Source organism: Patagioenas fasciata, chromosome Z (genome assembly GCF_037038585.1).
Source record: "Patagioenas fasciata isolate bPatFas1 chromosome Z, bPatFas1.hap1, whole genome shotgun sequence".
Lineage (NCBI taxonomy): Eukaryota > Metazoa > Chordata > Aves > Columbiformes > Columbidae > Patagioenas > Patagioenas fasciata.
In genome coordinates this window covers 66,710,729-66,730,148 of record NC_092560.1, presented here as the reverse complement: position 1 = coordinate 66,730,148, position 19,420 = coordinate 66,710,729, and the positions used below count along the sequence as shown (strand labels likewise).

Below are 19,420 nucleotides of genomic sequence, written 5' to 3'. Positions count from 1 at the left end.
CATTTTTCTATTATATTTGCGCAGTGGTATACAGTATCTTACAAACCTGATCTTGGATAAAACAGCAGCATGTGTTTCTTTGTCTGGAGAACAGAGAGAAATATCTTGGCTACTATCAGTATTTAAGGAAACAGAATCTGACATTCGAGAAGGAGAAGAACAGTTGCTGTTATTTTGATTGACATTGTGGGTAGCCTCATCTGATAAGGAATCAGCATCTTTTGAATCATCTGAAATAAAAATTAGCCTGTTTAGTTACAGACACAAACATCTGTTTAACAGCCATTTAATGTGTTTATCTTATGGTATTTAGAAATTGTCTCTTTTTCTTCAGTAATTTTTACTACTAGAAACTAAAATGTAAGGTGACACCTTTGCAAACTTCATTTAAACTTACAAAAGATTGCAATAGTTCCTGGTTTTTAAATATTAGGGTTAATGTAAATAGCCCTCCCCTGTTAATGAAATTTAACTTGTAGATTTATTCCAAGTTTCTTTAGCATAACCTAGTGCTACATTATATAGCATTTCCCCAAAATATCTACCAAATCATATTTATATTTTTGCAATTATTTCAAAGTTTTGAGTTACATGAATCTATTAGCCCCTATGAAAATTAAGTCCACTGTTTTACGTGCAGAATTTTGAAAAGTGTACACCATTTCTGATTTTGAACTTTATGACATTGTTAAATATCCATTTATTAGACCAAGGAGTCTGGAAAGACTTAGATCACTTGATAAGCTATACATAATTTCACAAATGTAAAAAAAACCCAGGAAATAAAAATGCTCTTCCACAGCGCTGGAATCCAGTGGATGCCCATGCTTTACTGATCACTTAGGACAACGTTTTCAGAGTAATTTACAGCTGTGCACATTGATTGTTGAGTGATGTATGCATACTTATATACTACATTAATACAAAAATAATTTCTCTGTGGGACTTTAAGCCAGCTATGGTTTCAATATGAGAGTACAAATACATTAAATTTTTGCTTCAAGACACAGCTACAGGTGCCAAAAGCATAGATTTTGTGAAACTAATATCTATCTCCAGAGACAAGAAATAAGTCTGGACTTACGACTCCAGTCAGACACAAAAACCCAAGGGCAACATTGATAAACATGAATCTTTTCACCTGTACGTGATCCTAAGCAGACTCTTCCTGCTACCTCCATGTGGTTTTGCTTCATCCTCACTAAATCTCACCTTTTATCATCTAATGGCTAGAAAAGGTCTTGTCCTAGAAAGTACTGAACTAGTATATCATAAGAAGAAAACAAAATTTGCTCTCTAACTTTTAAATTATGTTTATTCTAAATCCTAGGTCATTCCTTACTCTTAAGGAAATAATTACCCAGACCAAAATTATCTCTCAGAGAATATAAAAGGTAACAAAAACAGTGTTCCGAAGTTTCCTGTTAAAGGAATGAAGAAAAATAAAAGAGTAAAGTAATTCTGGAGGAAGAACTGACAGAAGATAAGTTTATTCTTAAACTTCAGGAAGAGAGCACAGCTTCTCTGAGAAATTTAAGCAAGTGACATTGCTGCCTACAGCAGTAATAACACACAAATTCTGGGGGAGGGAGAAATACAAAGTATTTCCAAGGTAAATAACTCTTTCTGCAATCCTTTGCTTAAGCTTATCAAGACTGTGTTCAAGCTAACAGTCCCTCAAAACACACATCTCCTCTCCTCTGCTTTTAAACTGATGACAAGAATCAAGAAAATTAGCATATCAACACAGCTTTCTCTACCAAGCACTCAAGCATAAGATATTGCATTTTTTTCTGCTTTCATTGCTCAGCTAGAGAATTGATCATTTTTCTTTTAAAACATACAAATTAAATCTACTTTCACATAATTTAATTGGAAAAACTTAGCCATTTTGAGTTGAGAAATTGCTTTTTAATCTAACCTTTTTTGTTATTGCTAAGAGCTACCACTTTTGGTTGGTTTATGGAGGTTTCTATCAGTGGTGGTCGCATTTCTGCCATTTTCATCTCTTCATCAGAGGAGAGTTCTTCTGACTCCTGCTGAAGAAAAAACAGCTTTATGCTATGCATTTTGAAGAACTGCCCAAAGGCTAAGTAAATACTATCTCAACTGTCCCGCACTGAAAGGAGAAAAAAAAAACAAGCAATATAACACAGGCATAAGAACTGTGTAGTACATTCATAGTGCAAATCCACTGAATTTAGTAATATTTGCCCCCCAATTACCTTTAACAAACAGCACATGCAGACCTGCATTGTCACTAATGAACTCCATGGGAACAGCACTCAAACTGGTAACTCCAGCTGCCAAAACCTACCTGGAGCAAGCAGATGCAGCCTTTGCTCCACCATTAGAGAGAAGCTTCAGTTGAGTTCAAGTCACAAAGTAATCACAGAACCAGCAAATAACCCAGATCGAGTAGCTGGGTGCTGATTTTGTAGAAAATAGCTCAAACTTAAACAGCTATAGAGTAGCATGACTAGGACAATCTTAGGAATGGAGAGCTATGCTGTGAGAAAAGACTGAATGGAGCTTGAGTTGCTTAGTCTAGCAACAAAAAATCCAGTGTAGTTTGGGTTGATATCTTTAAATTTATGTTTGGGGTAAATTCCAAAACGAAGAGAAGCTAGTTAACTTGGAGAACAATGGCAGAGGAATGAAGCAATGCTGAATACATTTAAACTAGAAATCACTAATTCCTGACCATAAGATGGAGCTAGGTGCACTCATGAAAAAGATTAACTGACAAAGCTGCTGCAAGAGCAGCCATGAGACTGATTCAGTATCCTACTGCCAGCCCTGTATTCTCATTATCTTAAAAACCCTACTGTTTGTAGTAATATTTTGAAGAAAAACACCCTACCTTCCCTAAAGTGGAAATTTATAGTAAACATGCTTCCTATTACAAATGGCACAAAATCCATGTTGCATATTGCAAAAACAGTCTTTTAACAATGACTTTTTCTTGCAAGCTTCAGAACATTTAATGTGTGGAACCTACTGGAGCACCATCATCCCATGATACTAACTATCTAGCCAGTTCTTCGAACTGCAGGCAGCACAAACCTACTGACAAGTAGAAAACAGGCTAATCAAAAAGCAATTGAAAATAAAAATCTGTTTTTCTCTGCAGTTGGAACAGACAACCTCTTCACTGCTTTTGCCACATTGCTCTTCCTCTTGGAGGTGACATAAAACAACTGTAATCAATGCTAACATGGAAAAATTATAGGCACAGAAAGTTAGATATATGGACTCAACTGCAACAGTTAGCAGCAGGTTATAACATGGAAGTAAGGAATCTGCTATCCCTGATCAACACACTGCTGTCTCATTTACTTACTGGCATACAGCCAGCTATTGTTAGATAACTGCTGCCACCATTGTTAGATAACTAATAAGATTTTCTGAAATTGTATTTTTAAACTAAAGAAAAATGTCAAAACCAGTATTTTCAGAAAGTATGTAGAAGCAGGAACATGCTAGTGGGTAAACAGCCAGTAACAGCTACAACTGTTTGTCACAAAGTCTCTTCAGCAAAAGTATGATATATGCGTGTTCCACTGCTTATACAACACAGGCAAAAATAATCTGCTTGTGAAACTATAGAAGAAAAAAAAAAGAACATTTTACAGGTTGTGACTGGCAACTGATTAAGTGACAAGTTCCAAAATTTGTCATTAGTCTGAAACATTCTAAGTAAACGAATACATGGCGTCTATCAGAGAGATGTGCAAGGTGTTTAGAAGTTCTAAATCTCTGACTATTTTATAAGAGGTGACTACAACCCAAGTCATATTAATGACAGTTCACTAATAAACACAGAGCAATACATACATTTAAACCCACCTTTACTTTTCATTTTAAATGAACATGCATAGTCACTTGGACATACAAGTTTGATTGCTCCCACTAATCAGGTATTTTGCCATTTCAGTGACAATTAAGTGGATTATTTCATGAGGAACTGACAATCAAAAAAAACCTGGAAAATTTTGTCTAAGTCTTTTTACAGCTTGATAATTAGGTCAACTTTTAATTGCATTTGTGTTATTTGTGTTTAAATGCATGTGTCTTTTATTACGAACTTATTAGATATTCAAACTTTTACTTAGTATAACCTCAAGAGAGAAAAAGAGTGCCTTGCAAACCATCTGTATTTACAGCACTGATGGATGACAATTTTCTGCTATTGTCAATGTAAGTTTTCATCTCCCAGAGTAACAAATTCAACACAACACCAGCACAATTCATTGTTCATTGCAATGCCGTACCTCGAGCGTGTCTTCATGGTTGACAATCGTTTTCGTGTTCTGCAAGGTTTTAACAAGTGCAGTCAGCTGTGAATTTGTGGCACTATGCTCAGCTTCTCCTTCAGTAGGTTTCTGCACAGAGCCTCCTGCTGAATATTGCTTTCTCTCATCTGCTTTGTTCTTGGCTGAAGCAATTTCTGAAGTCTACGGGATTAAGAACATTAGCAGAAAAAACAGCTTGAAAGGTTTTCAGTAACATACGATACTTAGAGTTAACATTATGTATTTCAGGAAACTACAGAATGGAAAATCTGAGCTTTGAAATTCTAAAGTTTGTAATCCACCAGGTATGAAATGCAGGGAAATATCTGAAGATTGATGAGGTACAGTCCTATCCTTTGTCAATTAGTTTGACTCTCCTCCTTATTGAAGTTAATTTGTACCATTAAATTTCCAGATAAATAAAAAGAAGTCCATGAGTATCTACAATGAGACATGTCAGCACCAAACAGTCGTCCCATCATGCTACATCAACCTGTTAGAGACTCCTGACCCAACTTGCTACAATTGCCTTCCCAACTTATCACAAAAAACCTCCAGTCACAAGGGCAGCAGTTAAGATCCTTAGAGATAATCCTGAATTTCACTGTCAAGTTTGGAGATAAAAGAGGATCAGAGGATGACAAAGATACTCTCCTCCAGAATCTGGAGAAGCCAGCTCCTTAACACCTCTACAGCTTCTATTTGCCTGAGAAGCAAGTCACTTTCCTTGTTCTTAGTGTCAGAGGAAAATCGCTATTGCAAACCAGACATTTATTACAGACTTCTTCAGGCAGTGAAGAGGTAAACTCCGCTCTTTAATCTGACAATTTTTCTTGCTAAAGCATTAGCGGGGAGGGAGAAGAGAATTAAAATGAATCAATGACACTCTAGAACTTTGGAAGTTCATGAGAAGTCAGAAGAGATTATTATCTCTAACCTTTACCCCCACATCTTTTACAGAAACTGTCTGGCCTTCTTGTTTTGACTCCTTGGCAATATCTTCAGTAGATTCTTCATCCTTTAGCCTATGTACAATTGTCTGGACTGTTTTGACCATATTCTTCAGTTCATCAGGATATGGAGTCGGATATCTCTTCAGGTTGCCTTCCTGTGTTTACAAAAAATAAATAATGTTCTACATTTAACTAAATGCCATAATTAAAACACCAGCTTTAAAACAGCAATTAATTAGGACAAAACACTGAACTATCTATAATCTCCACTTTGCTGTTTGTGTCTACCTGCACTGGTACAGACTTAGGTTTATTAAACCCAGCAAGATGATGAATCAGGTTTTCCTTCTCTCTCCAAAACACATCCAGTGATTACAAGCAGGAAGAATTACGACAACTGTAATTAACTTAAAGAAAAAAACAAGATTAATAATTGTTTCCTCACTGTCCTTCTCCCTGACATCACCAGTCAGGTAGTCATCTATGAAGAGTTATATCCTACATTGCCATATATCAGCTGAGAGTCTTTCCATTGTGGTGCACTTTAAACAATCTGGCTAAAAATAAACAAGCAAAAAAACCCAACACACAACCAACCCCCAAAACACGGTGTTTCATCCTGTTGGATACTCTTCACTAATAACTGAAGACTTGATTCCTTGAGCAGAGCAAAATCCACAGCCAAAATAAGGAAAAGGATGGGATTCTGGGGTGGTGATAAGAGGGAGGGAAAAAATAAATTCAACACTAACCCGAGGTGGTGCCTCTCTCTCATCTTTGTCTTCATCACACTCAAATGCCACCTGAGCACGCTGTTTTCGCTGTTCCTCCCACAGAGATGGATTGAAACTTTCATTATCAGACATGAACATAACTGAAAAAAAAAAACCAAACTCTCATATGCATAGGATATGTTTCTCTTGGATGAGCTTGGTGTGCTTTTGTATGCATTCTTAAAAGAGACTATAGTACCACTAATTGAACACTAGCCGCACTGCCACACCTTCATGAACTTGGCTGTATCTTCATAATAGAAAAAACTCCATCTGTAAAGTAAAATCTTCATACACACAGTTGTACACTACACTCACACTTGAAAAGTTTCAGCAGAACTCTTTGCTGAAAAGGATTTTTATTCATATATATATATTTATAAATATGAAAACACAAATTCGTGTGTATATATATATATCATAGATTTATATAGCCTGACTTCAGAGACGCGGTCTCATTAAGCACACAAAAGAGCATTCACCTGATTTCATTTAATGAAAATTTTAAAATGAGGAATACTTAATTGTAGGGCTCAACAAGCGCACTGAAATATTTGTTACTACAGGTAAACTTACAATTTTAACACACCTGAAAATGGACGAATGGTCTTTACTATCACTTAAACCGTTCCTGACCAAAAAAAGAACTTGACAGTGAATTTTTAAAATTTTCATTTTTAAAAATGCTATTTATTGAAATTCAAACCTTCTGTTTGGATTAACCTCCTTAGAGGCAGGTTTTCTGTCAACTTCAGCTGAACAAGCAGTCCTTTTCTTGTCTACAGAAAGGAACTCCAGGACCCGGGTAAAAAAAGTTCAAATGCTTTCAGGAGCAATCTGGAACTTCACTGAGTCTCCAAATGATTTTTTGAATTCTCACATTCTATCAGAGGTATTGCATATGCATTATCTGCATTAGAAGGCACTAAAAGTGATGCACAATTTACTGCTTTTACTGATATTTTTGATTACTTCTCTTTCAGTGTACTACACACTTGTGCCATGGAAGAGCGAATGTTACCACTTGTCAGTTTTCAGTTACTTCCATTGACATGTGTCTGTGTTCCATTCCACCACCCCCCTCACCCTTCTGTTAAATTAGCACAAGCATTTTCCTTCTGCCTTCTGCCTGGAGAAAAAGAAGAGATTTAACCCTCTTTTCTTAACTCCTAAGGGGAGTTTCTGATGGCATGTTACTTACTTTCCTATTTCACAATGTGCAGAAATAACTTTATGTCAAGGTGTTAATATTTTCGGCCCAACCTTTTATTAAACAGTTCCAAATATATGTAAGCAATATCCCTTTTTTCTCGGCCTATTTTTTTTTTTAAGAGAAAACAAAGAACGCTGTGTACTTGTCCAAAAATATGTACTCGTTAATGGAAGAAATGTTTTGGCTAATATTCTATTAAATAGTCTGAAGCAGACATCTGCTAAGCGGAATTTGACCCCAATCACTAAGCTCTGCCAGAATGAAATACGGTGTCACACTGGGAAGTGGTAGCCATCACAGAACATGATCCTGCCAGCCCATTCCTCACCTCACTCAAACAGTTTAATCTAGAATTTACCAATATGTAGATCACATTAAGCTACTATTTTCCATCTTCAGATGTATCTCTTTATCATTTGCATATTTACTTTAAAATTGTATTTAAGTATTATCTAGTGAAAATCATTAAGTGGGCAGTCTTCCCCTTATTTTCAAATGGAGCATTCTGATATGTTATTTCAGAAATTCTTACCATCCTCGGTCCTCGGTTGCTGAGGGAACATGTAATTAGTAAGTACTGTTTTCTGTGTGTCAGGGTCAGCTTCTTTTTGAAGAGGGATAAGTGGTTTAGACTAGGAAACAAATGAAATAAGATTACGAGAATGTATACATACAAGTAAATGTGATGTACATACCACAGAGCATGCCTGTCCCATTACTTTGAAGACTACTCTGTCTTCTATTAAAACATTTCTCTTCTGAATAATTTTCACAAAAAGAAGTTATTAACATGTCTGTCTTTGACTGACAACAGGCTTCAACTGAGAACTGAAACTCAGTAACAGCTTTAAGAGAAAAGCAAACACTGGGTATTTAAAAAATAGCTCAGTTCCTTGCCAGGACTAATTACTATCCCAAAGGAGGCTGATCTGGAATATAAAGATAAAGCTGCCCATTTAAAGCTGCAGACAGTCATGCAAAGAAAAATCTTGTACTCAGATTTTCATATAATATATTTCATATATTTTCAAATATTCCCCACCCCTTACAAAAAAGGGCAATGGATTCTTGAAATTACTGCATTAGTAAAAGTGCTTCCATTAGATTACATCTGAAGCTAGTGGGTTTCTGATACGTCTGTACACCTTAATTCTCTTTCAGGAAATCAGTGTAGTACACAGGGCTTCAATACACAGCAAAAATATAAGCCACAAGCACCTGAGTTACTGCTTAATAGCTTGGAAGTCAGGCAGTCAAAGGTGTGGTAAGAAACCTAGCTCAAAAAAAGTCATGCTAAGTTTCCCCAATGGCGTATCTGTGGAAGAAACAGCACACTACACATTCACCTATTAGCTTGCCAAACACTAACTCTCCTGTGTAAACAAGCTGAACTAAGAAAAACAAAAACCTAAAAACCCTACATCTGTTAAACTGCATCTCCTAACAGCACAGATCTTTGCTGGAAGTATGAAAATCTCCGAAGACAGGTAGTCCCAGTGTTTATTTCAGGAGAACTGACAATGTCAAGGAAGTACTTGCGTGGATACCCACGACCAGGTCTCGTTATTTAATAGGTGGCTCTGTACTTGTCAATTCCACTAGAAATAAAGTCAATAATCTATTTTTAATTTTATAAAAGTTCACCTGATTGTCTGATAGCCACATAGCAGTGAGCTGTTGCAGTTTTGTGAAAGTAAATGGCAGATTCTTCAATCTGTAAATTACAACAAGAATTTATATAAGTACACTTAGCTGTACAACTGAGACTATTAAGAAACAATCTTGCATGAGCCTGAAAAAAGGTTTAAAAAGGACATTTACTGTTATAATTTAATTAATTGCTATTGACAGTTGAAAGGCAACACCATTTAATTTAGATTTCAAACTATATCTGGAATAATAAAAAAAAAAAAACAACCACCACACAAAAAACAGTAAACAAAACAATGTATTTGACTGGTTTAGCAAGCAGCTTAAAAAGAGTGACAATGTAACTTGAATTTAACTCAGTTCAGTGACTTGAATACAATTTTGAAGACAACCTAAATTAATTGATATAAATACTCAGCACCTTATCTTACAATACACATGCATGCCAATTGAAAAAAAAAGTGGTACACGTGAAAATTGTGATTTTTATTTTTCCAAGCTACATGTTTGGGAAAGAAGCTGCCTTGGACAATGGAAGCTCTGGCACTAATGGATGAATCAAGCTACAGATGGAGTTCAGCGAAGCTGAACTGACAGAACAGGAGGGAGAGTTCAGTTAGACTTATCTCTCCCAATATATTTCAATTCTACAAATGTTTTGTCAATTTCAAATGACCACCTCTAATAAAACACAACACTTTTCACCCTTCCCCAGCAAACTCCAGTGTTTTACACTATACTGTGATACTGTTTTGTGTCTTCTATATGCAATACAGGAAGTTATTAACTTTTAAGAAAGAATCAAAAGTTTTATGAAAGTAACCAAACTAATTCCCCAGAAAAATATATGCTATCAATCATGAATGTATTGAAGCTGTGCTTCAATGCATGTGCCAAGTCATCAAAATAAAGACAGCTTAATACAATGGAATAGCAAGGTCCAGAATACAATAATAATACATTAAACGCATGCATCCCTGTCTGTAATCAGCTTCTAAGGTGTGCATGAGATAAGGGAAGACAGCACAATATATTCATAAAAATACCTCTACATTATTACTGAATTTTATACAACTCCTTTTGAATAAATGCATTCACAAACCTATTGTCACTCAGATTGATGACTTTTAATTTCTGCATATCACCCATTTCTTCAGGGAGAAATTCAAGCTTATTAGAATGCAGAAACAACACTGTTACATGCTTCCAGTTTCCAATCTGAAAAAAAAACAAACCCAAAGAATCAATTAATCTTCACAACTCCAAATAAAGAAATTCCTACTGTTTTAAAACAATCAGTACTACAGCTATTTTTTGCCTATAAAGTGCAATTAGATTTATTCTGATGTATTAATCTCTTCTAGTTTCAATACACTAGCAACAAATTTCCACGTTTCTTAAAAAAAACCCCACAGAATTTCTTTATTCGTAAATCTGTGTATTTGTATACATCCTCCTTTGAAAGTATGCATGAAGAAAATCTACTAAAGAATTATTGACTTGTTTTCCAAAAGGTGCACAGGCTATCTATTTTAAAATACATTAAAAATTTCATTTGTTAGATTTGTAATTAAATACATACCTCTGATGGCAGCTGTGTTAAAAAGTTGTGATCTGCAGCAAATGTCCTTATATTAGAGAGCTGCCCAATAGATGAAGGCAATGTTTCAATCTCATTGAAACTACAGTCCAGTTCTTCTAGTGATATTAATCTTAAAAAAAAAAAAAAAAAAAAAAAAAATTACTCCTCTATACAGGTTAATTCATCCAACATTAATCACATACTTTAAGTTTAAATGAAGTTGATACCAATATTAATTAAAAATCTCAAATTTATTTAAAAATAAAAGTCTGAAACCCAAAGGAATTCCAATCCAGAAAAAAATCCTTTACTAATCACCTAAAACATGTTTTGGGGACTTTTTAGTTTATCGGTTGGCTGCCATTTTGTTTGCTTTTTTAATCTTCTTTACACAGCCGTCATAAGACAGCATTCAGTGAAAGGGGGGGTCAGCAACATTCGCAGGGTGTGTGTGTGGGGAGGGGATGCATGTGGGTGTTCAGATTAACTTTTCACAGGCTTTTTGAGAGTGTCTCAATCATTTGAAGTATCTACCACAGCCATAGCGATGTTATTGCCAAAATTTTTATTTTATGGATTAGTGGCTATATTAATAAGTGAGGACCATACGCCTTTTGATATTAAATACTACGTAAAGAACATACATGCTGCAAACTGGAAGATATGAAAGCACTTCCTTTCAATTTTATTAAGACATTAACACATAGAAGAAATTAAATCAAACAGGTGTAAAAACATTCAAGAGGAGTCATTGTTATAGAAAAGTAAACAGAAACACAACTCAATCTTTTATGCAGGTGAAATACCTACCCCCCTATGGAGTCTGGCAGATAAATTAACTGGTTTTCATCAATTTTAAGTGTTGTTACTTTCTTCAGGGAACCTGTAATATAGTGAATAAGTAAATAAAAAAGGGTATTTGAGTTTATTAAGCTTACTTTTAAATTAAGAGGAAAATAACTACAGGCAAACAACCACATCTTCTGTATTCACTAACATGCTTATAGTGCTATATATCTAAGAAAATAAGCAGATCAGCTTACAGAACTTGTTTGCCAGCTTACCACGTGCCAGCCATAGTAGTAAGGGGGGAGAAGATTTTTTTTTTTACTCTTGTCAACAGTTTCTCATCCTTTTACAAACTAATGTATAGAGTCAAGAATGCTCCCAAACAAATATAAATTCTATTTTTCAGCTACGCATTACAGCTTTATCCAAACTGACAGTTTTAATGAACTGAAACTTAGATCTAAAATACAATTTGTATATTTTCAAGAGTTCTGTGTCTAAACTATAAGCTTTTAAGAAGACGAATTAACTGAAAATACAAACCAATAGTCTCTGGCAGTTGCTGAAGTGAGTTACTGGATAACAGTAGGTCTTGCAGGCTTTCACAACCTGAAATACCTTCTTCAACTACTTCAATGTTGTTTTTAGAAACATCCAAGTAGGTCAGTTGTTTCAGAGTGCCTATGAACTAACAAGCAAGAGAAAATGATGGGTTCTAGAAAGCGCAAGTTCAAAACAAAAAATGCAGCAGATTTGACAAACTGTCTCTGAAGTGTAATGCCAAAGAAAAAGTGAAAACTTATTTATAGTGTTGAAATATAAGTTTATGCAAAACATTCAAGTATTATAATGAAATATTTTGTGCAAACATACATAGTTGATGTTTTTACACACACACACCCCACAGTAATTCTGCAGGTCACCAAAGTCAGTCTGCTGCAAATTCAACAGTTTGATCAGTTGCCATGAATCAAGTAACTGAAGCTTTAGAACAGATTTCAGAGATATATAAGGATGTCATTAGGCTCCAGTAAAGTTTTTAACGCTTATATTTGTCTTCCATGTAAAACTGCATCCTACTTAACATCAAGATGAGTGTCTAGTTGTACTAAACTGAAGAAACAAGCCAAAGTATAAACTTGTATTAACCTTTCCATATGAACCAAGTATAAGCTTGAATATTTGTGCACGCAACTCCACTAAAATCTTCACAGGGAAAGTGCATTCACTTTTACAAATACAGATTTGCTGTTACTGTAAAGCAGAAAGGTTTAATACATCCTTTCAGCACTTCAAGGAAGAATTAGCTGAAGTGAGGAAAGGCAGCAGAGAAGACTACTGATCAGGCAAGAAAGACTCGCATTCAGACTAAGTCTGAAAACAGACCAGTTGCTTCCCAAATTTCAAACACTCATTTATTAGTTTACTAGAGTGTAAGCACAGGTTCACAAGTACTGCAATAATAGGTCAGCCAGAACCCCATGTAATTCTGAGATATGTCAGAAACCTAGACAAAGTCAGCAGAACGTTTTCTCAGGAACTGGCTATGCTACCTGTACACCTCAGCAGCCATTGATTGCTTTACAGCTGTGACCAGTAAAAATTCACACAGCTTATTTATCCCATAAATTCCTGTTTGCTGTCTAACACACAAAAAAAATCCCTTCTTGAAAGGACCAGATGCAATCCAGGATTTGGTCTATAATTTTTACCCTTTTCCTGAATTAGAACATCATTTTTAGAAGAGAGGTACATATTTTTCAGTGAAAGAAAAGCTGTGTATCCAACTCTCATGATCAGGGACAATTTCTAAGCAGACTAGTTAAGCATTTAAGTGGCATTTAGAGTTTTGGCTTTAAGTAACAATAAAATTACATACCGAATTTGACATATATAATAGCTGACAAAGTAAACACTACCGTAAATTAAAATACTAAATGTTTAACACCGTAAAAGGACTTACCCCTGGAATAAGTGTTAGTCTGTTACCATCCATCCAAAATTCCTTTAACCCACTCAGTTGTTCAAGTACTTCAGGCTATAAAGATAAGTAATTTTTAAAAAAAACTTCATACAGAAAACAGTGAAAAGCAAAAACAACTTCAGTGATTTATTTATTGCACTTTAAGCAATGTCTTATAATAGCTGTTACATATGCTTGTTTCACTAGGTCAAAGAAAAACCAGATAATTCACTTTTTGAAATGTAAATACATGCTAGATATACAAAAATATTTTAAGAACTTGATCACTGCACTGCATAATCCTTACAGAAAGTACTGGGGGGGGGTTGTGTGTGGTGCTGGGTGGGGCAAATTGTTCTTGTTGTTTGTTTGTTGTGTTTCATAGTTTGTTGTTGTTTTTGCTTGTTGTTGTTGCTTTTCCTTCCCAGAAAGTATTATTTTTCAACTGAGGCACACACTAAAGAAAAAATTCCTCTCTCATGAAGAATATCTAAAAACTTCTAAATCCCATCAACTCAGAAGACCTGCTTTTCGAAAATCACAAAGATTTTGTGGTTTGGTGGAAAAATAATATAAATTTTAATTTTTGAGCAACAAAAGGTGCATCTACATAAGAGCAAACCACTCCATCCATAAAGTGAAGTGCAGGGCTGTCCTTGCACTATAGCTTATTGTTAGAAGTATCTTATATCAGGGAAATACCACTTCTTGGTAAACATTCACGTTGCATATGCTTTCCTATTTAAACTCTCCTCCTGAGCAAGTAATACAAGACAGGTGCTACTGCACCTTACCACATAGAACCAAGATCAGTTAAACGCAGAAGTCAGTTTTGTTGTATTGCAAATATACTCCTGCATAAGTTGCAGTCCTGACTCCCAATAGTTCATCTTTCAAGAGAAAAATCTTAACTGAAGATGACTCCCTTTCAGACAGATCTTTATCCAAAAAAAAAAGTAGTTTCAAAGCTTTTTGTGCTTTTACCAAAAGACCTTGATGAAATAAGTCACCATTAGCTGACTCTTCCAGCTAAAAGGCCGGGAGAAAATGCAATCAGCCCAAAATATACCCAGTTAGGTAATTTTGCAGCCTATGCCTAGTTTCTGGCTGTTATAGCTTAACATGGGCCTGTGCATGTTAGTTTAAGGTTCCCACACAGGTATCTACCCCATAAGGAAAATATGGCCGTAATGGTAAAAGCTACAAGTGTAATAATACTAATGAGTAATTCCTTAAACACATTTTCTTATCTGGCAAACCACACAACTAGGTAAGTGCTCAGTTCTGTATTATCTACTGTTGGCACAGAAACGCTTGACTTTATTATATGGCAGGTCAGTATGTTCCACTATACTTCTAATTCATCTCCTTTATTCTGGAAAGTACTTGCAGAGGCAGTGAGACATTAAATGATTGTAAATATAAGATATATTTGCCTGTGAGATCATGAACAAGAAACAAGTTGATCCATGCCAAAGTAAAAAATTGAGCACCTCAAGTGTAAATACTATTTTGAACAATATTCACTTAAAATTTTAGTTTCACTTGGATCTGAATAGTTTGTATACAGTAATAAAAGCAGGTTATATACAACTTAAAACTTGCAATGCTAAATACATGATAACCAATAAGTGTTTAGAATTTATTATAAGTTAAACAGTTACGTTTATAATTCAAACACATATTACCATTGACTTTTTACCAATACAGTAACCACACTAACCATAGTATTAGTTTTCAAATGAGGAAAAGCTTACTTAGATTCATCAGAATACACACAATTTTTATAACAGGCTCTATAAAGCAGTATGAAGTATACATAGTAGTAGAACTCTTAAGCTGATGTTTACATTTTCATATTGATTCAAAATAGATTAAAGGATAAAGTGATTTATAAAAGAGATAAAGCTCTGTTACTAAGGTAAAACTTACCACTTCTGTGAATTCATTACTTCCTAAGTCCAGTCTTTCCAGCTGAGTCAGTCTGGACATGGTTCTGCACAAGTAGGGATTAAAAAGGAATTGTATTTAAGAAAATATCAGTTAGGTGCAATCTTTCTATATTCATACAAATATACTATTTTAATCAGTATTAAGTAGGGGTGCTCCTCTGTAATTGGACTGATACCTAAATAAGGTGAAATTTTCACACTGTTCAACCAGGCACATATTAATGATCATCCCATTAACTGTTGCACAAAGAGTACACCGCAACTCACCTACAGATTAATTTACAAAAACTAAATAGTAATCTTTATGATAAAAAGTAAGTCGGAGAAGTCACTCTTCTTTTGAGTGCTTCAGCTTTTCACCTACAATCACAATAAGTCTTCTCAGCAGCCAAAGGTCGATTAACTACATGTTTTCCTCACAAAGACAGACCAGACTAATGATCAGCTAAACCAGAGAAGCCCACTGTTGAATCACAGTACTCAACAACAGTGCTCTCCCTCTGCAGGCTGCTGACGAAGTTGCTGCCACATGATATGGGCTGGAATCCTAATTATTTCACCAGTCCTACCCAAATCAGATTACTGAACTGGATTTTGTGACACATCGATGCTCTTTAAGCCAATTTATAGCAAAGATTAAATCAGTGACTGAAGTAAAATCCATTATTTCAAGCTGTGTTTTGGCAAATTTTTTCCTCCATTTGAAGTTCACTTTGGGGACTCCAGAGGGATTATCTACTACTGCTCACGGTGTTCCACATGATCAGTACTCTAGTCAACAGCAGTGCTACCGAAACGTATTTTCAGAGGGGCTGTGCATCCCTCATATGACATTATGTTCTGTATTTATAATTAAACATAAGAGCTTCTAAACAGCTGAGTCTTCTACATTATCAGAATATATGTGTGAACACTAATATCTTCAATAAACATCTGCATGAGCACAAGGTGCTCTATGCAGCTATTCAAAGCTTCAGTTGTTCTTCAAATACACTAAGTATTGCAGCTGTTCTGAATACACAGTTCAAAAATTACATTCTGTTGAAAAATGCCTTATTTGTTAAAAGTTAATGTGATTATTAATATTATTCATGAAATAACCTCCAAAAAATATTACACTCAACATTTGTCTATAGATTTCATTTTCATTGCATTACAATAATTACCTTGGGGACAAACTAGGAATTTAGCCTAAGTGGGAAAGACATGATCAAGACAAAAGCAGAAGCTATTTCTTGCACTGCACACATAGCATACTCAGGCTTTAGGGAAAAGCCTTTAACTCACATTTCCTCTGTCTCAAAGAAGGAAAAAAAAAAAAAAAAAAAAAAAAACCACATGAAAAGACTACTTCCAGAAGAATCTGGGAAACGTTTTCCCTCAATTTCTTGAAGCCCATGAACTTGATGATTATCTGTAAGGCAAGTGCTAGAATTCATTTTACTATTCTACCAGAAATGATCTAAGACTCTCTGAAGTACTGCATAAGCTGAGTTTCTGAAAGCTTTATGAGACCATGTCAATACCAATACAATGTCAGATGAGGTTTTCTACCACAGCCTGAGATGAATGGATTTTTTTCTTTCAGTTCAACATGAATTCTTATATTTTTATTTTAATGGTTTGGTAAAGACACACACAAATCAGTCTCCCAGGACAATACACTCCAAGGTCTGAGTGACTTTTTTTTCCTAACTCCTTTACACCACTCAGCTCTGAGGCTAAACTGCTTACACAGCTAACAACAGATTCACAGAATCTAAGCAATAAAGCTCCTCTCCTCCCCGCTACCAAATTTGACTAGATACACAAATTCCACTTCAGTTCAACCAATATTTAGGTGCTCCTTTCCCATCCTGCTGGTGCCACATCCTTAATGGCTCTAAGGCAACAGAAAGTTCCCATTCTTGCCTTAATCATCACTGTCTTCCTAAAAACAAACAAAAAACCAAAACAGGACAACAACAAAAGCACCAATACCCATTAAAACAACCATCACCACGTCAAGACCACCACCAAAAACTGTTACATTTTTTTCATCAAGTGTCCCGGTGTTACCATTTGGAACCACAGCAAACCTCTCTCAAGTGTCTACAAAATTAATGTTATGTAACACTGATGGTATAACAAAGTAACTTTACTGATTTTGTTGTTTTTTTTTTTCTTTTTTGTCAAGATGTCTGTAATCTATCAAACACAGACAATCAACTGTAAAACATAAACACATGTGTTTGCAAGTCCAGGGCCTCAGTTATTTTCCTTCCCCACTGCTTGTGTAATCTATAGCACTCCCAGCTATTCTATTACTAACATCTCTCTGCTTTTCTGTATTGTTTATAGAGCAACTACATCTTCAGACAAAATGCAAACAAAGTTTCCAATAATGTTAAAGTAACACGAAAATTAAATGCTAAGGGAATTGGAATACAGGACTGGAAACAAATATTTACTAGGTCACCAAGTTCCACCTATTTTTACCTCATCACTGTGCTATGTAATCCCTTCCATAAACTGAAAAATTTGTTTCACAATTCATATTATTGAACTTGCTGTCAAATCAATCCAACACTAAGGGATCAGGTAATCTACATTACACCTTGGATTCTGATGTTGTAAATAATCAGCTTCACTAAGGTTAACACCTTACTTGAAGTAGCACACAATTCAAGAGGTGATAGCCAGGTTGGGCCCTGGATCATCGTAATTACACTCTCAAATAACTTGCTTCTTTAAAAAGAGGTTACTATTTTTATTGACAATTAGGCCACAGAAAAATGCTTAAAAAACAAAAACACAGAAAAAACTTTTCAGCTTTCCATTGGGCCATTTTCCCAACTTCCAGCTACTTATCAGATAAACGCCTCTAAAATAGTCTCTGTATTTTTCCTTTCCTTTCAGTAGAAATATTTTCATTGAGCTGGTTTGCATTATAATACTGCCAGTTCTGCAGTCTCTGAATGTGGATAAGCCCCAAGCAAAATGATGCAGTTGGCACAAAGCAAGGTTGATTTAGTGTGTTGGCATTAATTACCCATTTTGATTAGCAGTCTTTCAAGTGATTTACTTTTTAGTGTTAAGGATTTTGTGCATGTTTAGTTCAGCAAAAGGGCTAGCTCATTTTGTAGCAATTTATCCAAATACATTTCTCATTACAAATATGAAAGAATATGCTGCAAGTATGAAAATATTCAAAAGGTGAAAGTGACAGGGGAAAAAAGAAAGAATAGCTGTATTTATAGCAAAAATATTAGCATGTACTGCTACATCTTATTAGCTTAAAAAAAAAAAAAAAGCCTTTGGATTTTCTATACTGTTCAAAGCCGTATAGCATGTTCCTTTTAAAACACAATAATTTCACACCAGCTTCTGTTCTAACATAATAGTTAAAGCCAGGCCACAGACGCCTTTGTTGACCAGGTCAACCGCTGCATGGTTGTAACATCCCAAAAGGCAGATTCACCTCTTGCTTACCATGCACATCACAATGAATTTTTTCTCTCCAGTGCACATAATACATAATTTATGTTTACAGTGCCTCACTGTAGCAAAAATGCAGATTAACGTCATTAAATTTGAAAAAAAAAAAGAAAAAAAAAGGTAGGCTCAATAGCTTTAATTTCCCTTAATTGAACCACAAGAGTACCAGAAGACAAAAACAAAGGTAGCATGTAAGCATGTACTGTAGATCGTGATGGAAGTGCTGCAGAGGACATCTTCATGACAGCTGTTTGTTTAGTTTTCCAGCAAGGATGAAAGCCTGAGTACACTGAAGCCAATAAAAATTTCCAGCAAATTCAACAGAAGTTGTGTTTGGCTTAAATACATTACAGCATTTGTTTGAATGTTTCTTATCACTACAAGAGACCTAAGTAAACTACTTTTCTTAAAATATCGCATGCAATTCATGCTATTAGTGTTAATTACGGCAATTAAGGTCAGAGCAATTTTATAAACAAAATCTGTATTAGCTGTTAAGTTTTAATTACAGCTACTGTTCCTCAGTTGGGAACAACTTAATTTACAGAGCTACCACCCCAAATTACATGTCCCATATTTTTTTTTACTGAAAATACGCGATAGTAGAAAAAACAACAGAGGAGAGAGAATATTTATATCACATGAATGAGTAAAATGTTTCACGCCTGGAAGATTTATATTAATGCTTTCTCATGCCAGATATGGGTTCTGGCATCTTTATAATGCAGGTACCACAGTACAGTACCAAGGCACAAAGAAAGGGAATTCCAATG

At 35.2% G+C, this 19,420-nt stretch overlaps 1 protein-coding gene across 16 annotated transcripts in view; it reads right to left on the bottom strand.

Moving 5' to 3' along the window:
- ERBIN (erbb2 interacting protein) overlaps positions 1-19,420 on the bottom strand; it is a 118,692-nt gene that overhangs the window by 20,565 nt on the left and 78,707 nt on the right. For 13 of the 16 annotated variants that reach the window (XM_071802642.1, XM_065860139.2, XM_065860137.2 and 10 more), the window contains 13 exons: positions 15,151-15,214; positions 13,219-13,293; positions 11,799-11,943; positions 11,277-11,349; positions 10,467-10,596; positions 9,987-10,102; positions 8,879-8,948; positions 7,767-7,866; positions 6,001-6,122; positions 5,233-5,403; positions 4,275-4,457; positions 1,922-2,039; positions 47-230 (listed from right to left, as the gene is read on the bottom strand). In XM_071802642.1, coding sequence (XP_071658743.1) covers positions 47-230; positions 1,922-2,039; positions 4,275-4,457; positions 5,233-5,403; positions 6,001-6,122; positions 7,767-7,866; positions 8,879-8,948; positions 9,987-10,102; positions 10,467-10,596; positions 11,277-11,349; positions 11,799-11,943; positions 13,219-13,293; positions 15,151-15,214 — 1,551 coding nt within the window. The remainder of the gene's footprint in view (positions 1-46; positions 231-1,921; positions 2,040-4,274; positions 4,458-5,232; positions 5,404-6,000; positions 6,123-7,766; positions 7,867-8,878; positions 8,949-9,986; positions 10,103-10,466; positions 10,597-11,276; positions 11,350-11,798; positions 11,944-13,218; positions 13,294-15,150; positions 15,215-19,420) is intronic. The other 3 variants (XM_065860142.2, XM_065860146.2, XM_065860143.2) reach the window with 2 other exon arrangements.